The 7,603-nt window shown below is 47.7% G+C and overlaps 1 protein-coding gene across 2 annotated transcripts in view; it reads right to left on the minus strand.

Moving 5' to 3' along the window:
- The window catches only part of slc5a5 (solute carrier family 5 member 5), a 53,443-nt gene extending 46,147 nt beyond the window's left edge, over window positions 1-7,296 (minus strand). For both annotated transcript variants that reach the window (XM_059638555.1, XM_059638554.1), the window contains exons 1-2: window positions 6,341-7,296; window positions 3,343-3,408 (exon numbers count right to left, since the gene is read on the minus strand). In XM_059638555.1, coding sequence (XP_059494538.1) covers window positions 3,343-3,408; window positions 6,341-6,703 — 429 coding nt within the window. In that variant the 5' untranslated portion in view covers window positions 6,704-7,296. The remainder of the gene's footprint in view (window positions 1-3,342; window positions 3,409-6,340) is intronic.
- Window positions 7,297-7,603: the final 307 nt, after the last annotated feature.

Raw genomic sequence — 7,603 nt, forward strand, 5'->3', positions numbered from 1 at the left:
TGAGGGCTGCTAGGAGGACAGGTGGAGGTGGTAGAATGTCAGTAGCCCAATAACCCAGAATACAGTCTATCATTGTAGGTGCAGGTTTAGATCCCATTATAGCAGACGATAAAACTTGGATCCCAACTGAATAAAAAGCAAGTATAATGGTGACACCCCTTTTGAAAGGAAAAACCATTCATGCCTTTGGGGGAAGGAAATTGTCGTCCTTTCCTGGTCTGGCCTACATGTGACTCCAGACTCACAGCAATGTGATTGACTCTTAACTACCTGCTGGGAAATTGGGGATGGGCATTAAACACTGGCCTAGCCAAGACCAAGCACATCCTATAAATGAAACTGAGACTCCAGCTTCTATCTGTGTGACTGACTCCCTCCACCATCGATGCAAAGTGGCAGCAGTGTGTACCATCCACAGGGTTTATCAGAGAAACTCACCATGGATCCTCTGACCACACACTCGCAGTCCCATGACTTCTAACCAAGAAGGACAAGGGAAGCAGATACATGGGAGCACTGGCCCCTGCAAACAGCACAGCATCCTGACTTACTAACTATTGCTGTTCCTCCACTATCAGTGGTCAAAACCATGGAACCACTTTCATGAGAGGCGTATAGCCTGCAACATTTCAGGGTGCAACTCACAACACCTTTCCAAGAGGTAATCAGGGATGGGCAATAAATGGTGGCCTTACATTAAACCTCCAGCAGAAATATAAACCGCATTGCAGTCACAGGCAATAAAAAATAAAAGATAAGAAACAAAAACATAAACTACTGGAATGACTTGCCAGTCCTGCTGATTATTTCCAGCACTTCCTGCATCTGCTTAAAAAAGAATAATTCTTTAGTTAGACAAGACTGTTATTAAGATGTTCCAACCCAATTTTGCCTTAATATCATTATTTGCCACTCCTTGTTTAATGTTGCTGCACAGGAACTGGGCCTGGGATTTTCCAATTTCAGGATGAATCGTAGGAATGGGTATAATAACAAACAGGGCACACCCCACAACGAGAACTCCCCTGGTCAGGGCATCCTACAGGTGCTTCAGCCCATCAATTTCTGAGACAGAGCTGCTCTCCCTCCCCTTTGCCATTGAAGATGCCAGCCAATCAGAGGCCCACAGCTAACAGAGAGCAACAGCATTGCACCTTCCCACCCCCAAGATCCAGGCAGAGGAATGTGGAACAACTCCAAGACACAGGAACAAGTGCCAGGCTCTTGGGGAATTGAGACTGTAGTGGGTGTGGGGAAGGGGGATAGTTGTGAGACGGGAAGGCTATGTCATAGCAGCAATATCATTTCCTGAGGACATGGGCTTGCATCCCACTGTGGCAGGAGATGAAATTTAAACTCAATAAAAAACTGAGAGTGAAATAAGCTAATCTAATGGCAATGATGTCTGACCATTGTTGCGTGTTGTAAAAACTGATCGGGTTCACTAATGACCTTTAGGGAAAGAAACTGCCATCCTTACCTGGTCTGGCTTACATGTGACTGCAGACCCACAGCAGTGTGGTTGACTCTTAAATACCCTCGAAAGGGCAATTAAAGATGGGCAATAAATGGTGGCTCAGCTAGTGATGCCCACATCTCATAAACACTTTTCTTTTAAAAAAGTGCAATACACTGGATTTCAGCAGATTGGGGCAGATCAAAGCTCCCACCTCCACCCAACCCAACCCAGCCCAACCCAACCTAACCCAAAACCCAGACATAATGAGAACTGCAGGTGCTGGAGAATCCAAGACAACAAAGTGTTGATCTGGATGAACACAGCATCTTAGGAGCACAAAAGCTGATGTTTCGGGCCTTGACACTTCATCTTTTCTGATGAAGGGCCTAGGCCCAAAACGTCAGCTTTCGTGCTCCTAAGATGCTGCTTGGCCTGCTGTGTTCATCCAGCTCCACACTTTGTTATCGCTAACCCAAACCCAGCCCAACACAACCCAACCTAACCCAAACCCAAACCAGCCTACCTGAACCCAACCTGACCCAACCCACCTCCATCTAATGCAAACCCAACCCAGCCTATTCCAACCCAACCCACTATCATCTCACACAAACCCACCCAATTAACACAGCCCAGCAGGAAGGAGGGGCTGCCACTTATTCCATCTGTTGGGAACATTGCTAATCATGGCAATGGCAGGTTGGGGCTGCTCAATGGGTCTTTATTGGCTGCTTACAATCCTGAATTGGTAGCATGTCCAGAAGGTCTGATTGCGGGCCCAGAAACCAACTCTGAGGTGATGGGTAGAGGGCAGCCATCTCCATGATGCCAATATGGCGGATCATTTGCCTTTCTCATCACCATTATGGCACAGTTTAGGAAGGGAGGATCCCAGCCTTACAGCCAGCATCAATCACTCTCAGGGTAAGGCAAACATGGGTTAAATTTATAAGTGCTTTTAAAATGCACACCACAAAACACAATGTAGTCTCTGGTGACAACTGCGTCCCTTCAGTTGATCATATCCAACCAAACTTGGTTAGCGTGTGGGCCAAACGCAGTTACTTAGTCAACTGAGTAGGAGACCAATCAGACTGTGAGAGGAGTGTGGGATAAGGAGACAGAATCATTCAACAGAGTTACTCCAGAGAAGAAGAACCCTCCGCCTGTGATCCCATGAGGTTTTATTCAGATTGTTCCTAAATGGCATTCAAATTAACACCATTTGTCTTCAGGCAGTCAACAATTGGAAGCTTGTCTATTGGCTAAGCTCTCTTACCTAACCTACAGCCACAATGCATATATCACGTGGTAGGGTCAGGGCCTGTTGGATCACCATGGCTGGGTAGGAGGGGTTGCTGAACTGGACTGAACAGGTTAAAACAGGAAGAGTGCAGATTATTGAGAGGCAGAGATTCGGTAGTTCCATATTATCTCCTTCTAGTCTTCCATATATACTTCACCGGCACAGTGGTTCACTGGTTAGTACTGCTGCCTCACAGCGTTAGGGACCCAGGTCCAACCCTAGCCTTGGGTGACTGTGCGGAGTTTTCACATTCTCCTTGTGTCTGCATGGGTTTTCCTTTTACACTCCAAAGGTGTGCAGGCTAGGTGGATCGGTCGTGGGCAATGCAGGGTTACAGAGGAGGGGTTTGGGTCTGTGTGAGATGCTGTTTGGAAGGTCAGTGTAGACTCGATGGACTGAATGGCCTGCTTCGACGCTGTTATGATTCTGTTCTACGATTTAAAGCTTGACTTCACTTTAAGATGCCATGGCGTGATGGGTCAGACTGAGTATAGAACTTTCTAGGCCTTGACCTTAATTCCCTGAGGTGGGAGCGAAATCCAGCCACTATTTGAAACAGAAAGCATGTGGAAAGTCTTACCGTGGCTGCTGTGAATTGTATGGTCCCACACAGTCGAAGGCTTTTGCTGAAACGCAGTTCCAGGTACTGTAAAAGTAAACCATTATATCTACAAACATTCACAAGCTTTTTCTATTGCTATGTATAGACTCTTGAGCCCTCCCTCCCTTTGGTGGCTGAGGTGTGGGGATTACCATTGTGGTGAGGTTGGGGGTAGTGGGTGTAGGTGGGAATTGAAGACCTCACAGCAGTTCCCACTACCACCTGACGGAGCCCAAGGGGGAAGTGGGGGAGTTGGAGCCCAACGTACCAGGTCTGCCCACCCAGTGACTCCCTGATGGGTCCAACTAGTGCTCAGTTAAGGACCTTATCCCGAAAAAAACAATCATTCAGGGGTTCGTAATAGTGTCTCTCTCATCCCACCACGCCTGCTTGGAACACATTGATAAGAATCGAAAGAGCTGCGGATGCTGTCAATCAGGAACAGAAACAAAGCAGCTGGAAAAGCTCAGCAGGCCTGGCAGCATCTGTGGAGGAGAAAACAGAGTTAATGTTTCAGGTCCGGTGACCCTTCCTCAGAACTGATGGTGGCTGGGAAAACTTCGGTGTATATGCAGAAAATAGGGAGGTGGATGGGGCAGGGAATAAACGATAGGATAGAGCCCAAAGAGGGAGAAAGGCTGGTGGGCAGACAAAGGAGTTGCTAACGATCAGGCTGGGAGGGTGAGGAGTTGTTAATGGAGACTGTTAGTGACTAACAACAGGGGGGGTGTAGTGGCAGGCTGTGTGGTAGTAAAGCCTGGTGTGTGGGGTGGGGGGGCTGGTCATGGGAGCGTTAAGGCCCGTTGACACATTAACGGTGGGAGGGGAGTGGTAGCTGTCCACGTGGGTAATCTGACAAATTAAGCTCACGTAGGGTCAGTTACAGGGCCCTAGAGTGGAGGTGGGTGAGGGAGAGGGGTGAGGGGAACTGGGAGAGGTGATGGGAGGTGGTGAGGAGGGTGATGAGGGGACTGGTGAGGACATTGGGAGTGCCTGGTGAGAGGTGATAATGCGGAGTTGGAAAAGCACAGCAGGTCAGACAGTATCCAAGGAGCAGGGGAGTCAATGTTTTGGGCTAGTTTTTAAACATTGGCTATCCTGCTCCTTCGATGTTGTCTGTGCTTTTCCAGCTCCACATTTATTGCCTCTAGCTTCCAGTATCTGCAGTCCTTATGTGTCCAAGTGCCTGGTAAGAGGGTGCTGAGGGGATGGAGGGGTTATGGGGGTATGTATGTGGATCTGGTTGGAATGTGTGGTTTGTGGTCACAATGTGGGGGTGTGAATGCAGTGGGGAAAGCCTGGGCACTCGAGGCATGGGGAGTGGAGAGGTGTGTGTGGGGTTAGCGATGTAAGGGCATTGGGAGATGGTGTGTGTTGAGGGAGTTGGCAATGGGGAAGTATGGGTCAGTAACAGCTGGAAGCGGCTAAGTGCTGTAGGGGTTTGGGGTTGGGGGGTGGGGCTGTGGGTGGGGAGGTGTGGGTGTGAGTAGTGAACATGGGGAGGGATGGGCAAGGTGATGGGAGTGGGCACCCACACTTTCAAAGACACTTGGTGTTGATCACTGTTCCCAATGTTGACCTCCTCCCCTACCCGCCCTCAAAAACCCAGCATCATCCATGCCCAGCCCTCCCACTCCAGGCCCCAACCACAGGAAGCCCTGCCTGTGTCCATCAAGTGTCTGGCTTTTGAGATTCAGCGAAGAGGCAATTGAGCTCAGGTAGGTGCAGTACCATTAGCGGCCACCACACTCTTGCTGGTGCTGTCATTCAATGGAGTGTCGGCCCCTGGAGGGCAGTAAGTTCTCAGTGGTAGAACCATACCAATGCCCACTCTAGAGAAATGCCCACCACTAGTAGCCAATCCACTGACTGAGTGGCAGCTGCCACAACGGGTCTTCCTGAAGGGAGGGTCTTCTACCTGCTCTTCATCCCCCAGGTCAAGACTCGCGCCATTTTAAATTACTGTTCTCTTCATTCCCAAATCACTCAAGCAAAATACTTATAATATTTTCACAGCTTCACATTTGGAAAGTGTGGCAGTGAATGGAATAAAGGGTGCTATTTTTTAATTGTACACAAAGCTTGGTCGTAGTGTGAGGATTTTTGGGGTCAAGCCTCATTCCAAAGGCTCGAAGGCAGACCCCAGGCTGAGCTTGGCCGTCACTCTGAGAGGGTCCTGCAATGCTGGACAATCCTGCTTTAGTTATGATGCTAAACTGAAGGGTCATCCTTCCCTTAGGTGGACAGAGCACATTTTTGACAATGTGGCTTTGCCACCACTTATCTGTCAATCTACATTGGAAAATTAACACGCTTGAATCATTTATCTCACTGCTGTCAGTAGGATCTTGCAGCGTACAAACTGGCTGCTGTGTTTCCCGTTTAACAGCAGCGACTACCCTTCGAAAGTGCTCCATTGTCTTCAAAGCATCATGGAACATCCTGAGCCCACAAACATTGCTGAGCAACTTCAACTTTCTCCTTTCATTGAACCTGATGATTCACGAAATGAACTTCTGCACAGGATATTGTAAGACTGTAGAGATATAGGGGCAGAAGGATCATCAGGTCCCTTCCAATATTCAATAAGATCAAGGCTGATCTGATGATCCTCAACTCCACCTTCCTAAACTTACCCTTGCTGATTAAAAAAATGTCTATCTCAGCCTTGAATATACTGAATGACCCAGCCCCTGCAACGTTCTGTGGTTAACATTCACTACCCTCAGCGAAAACAAAAAACTCTCATCTCCACTTTAAATGTGCAACCTCTTATTCTAGCCCTTGGTTCTCCCACAATGGGAAACCACCTCTCTGCGCCAACCCTGTCAAGTTCTGTAAGCATCTTGCATGTTTCAATAAGGTCTCCTTTCATTCATCTCAGCTCCAATAGATCTGGGTCCAATCTACTCAAAGTCCCTCAAAATCAGGACTCAAGTCGTTGATACCTCCACAGGAGATTGTAAAACAGGCTTACCTCATAGGTGCTGGTCAATCTCAAGCGATAGAAAACAGGAAGGAAGAGGTAGGCAGTCAGGACAGCATTTAGTGTCTGGCCCAGACACATTTGAATAAATTTAGCCCCATAGCTGTATGCTTCAACAGGGACCCCCAGTACCTGGACTGCAGACATGAAGCTGGCTGACAGGGACAGACCCACAGGCAGCGCTGACATCTGTTGGCCTCCTGTGAAAAACTCATCCGCTTTCCTCTGCTGGCTGCCTCGCCGAGTGAGGAAAAATATCCCAATCCCTGTGGAAATCAGGAGCATTGCAGCAAACAGGACATAATCCCAGACTGTGAAGGTTATCGTCATTGGCTTTGCTCCTGCTGCATCCATGATCCACACTCCAACGAAGAGTCTGGTAACGGGTATGGATCTCAGGAGAATCAAATATCAAAACCAAGTTAAGAACAACGTTGGCAATTTATAAGCAAAATGTTTGAAGCGTTCATGGAAATTCAGGCCAACTCCGCCCGACACAAGCCGGTCTTTTTCTCCTCTTCGGAAGTGACCAAGGAATGTCTTGTCCAAATCTGAGATAAATTCAATGTTGATGAAACGCTAAACCTTGCGAGAAAGTGACAGCCTTTGTCAAGCCTCATAGGAAAGTGCTTCTTGATGTAGGATGAAACATTTCATGCTTGCACAATGCTATTGCAGCTAAAAGTTTTTCAGTTTTTGCTTCCTTTAATTTGGAAGCGCTGGAGGGAACACAATGAATGCAAAGTAGTCTGTTTCATGAGAAAGGCATGTTTATGAAACCTGGCATTTTAGGCTGTCATTGGTCTGTATCTTAAGCAGGACTCACCTTGTTGGATTTGTATTAACCCTTTGAAAGGATAAAGGAAATGCTTTCTATCCTCAAGTGCAGAAATACAGCAACAGCATTGCTCCTTAATCAGACTTCTTGCTTTACGCCACTGTGAAAACTTCACCTGAAAGTCTTTCATTAGTTCCTTTGAGAAGAAAGCTGGAAATTTGCCTGAGTAAATCTAGATGTTGGCTCGCTGCCTGTTTTACAACCTATGCTGCTCCTCCCTTGGATATCTGCAAGCAGCAGCACCTGGGTTTTCCCCAGAACTGATTCCCAGCAAATCCCAGCAGGAACATGCCTTGAGGGATAGAAATTGCCAATTCCCACTGATGAACTTCTCACCCTTCACCTCCCACAGTTCTGATGAGGGGCGATTGATCCGAAACACTGACTTTGATTCTCATTCGGCAGATGCTACCAGA

This window comes from Stegostoma tigrinum, chromosome 30, assembly GCF_030684315.1.
Source record: "Stegostoma tigrinum isolate sSteTig4 chromosome 30, sSteTig4.hap1, whole genome shotgun sequence".
In the NCBI taxonomy this organism is placed as follows: Eukaryota; Metazoa; Chordata; class Chondrichthyes; order Orectolobiformes; family Stegostomatidae; genus Stegostoma; species Stegostoma tigrinum.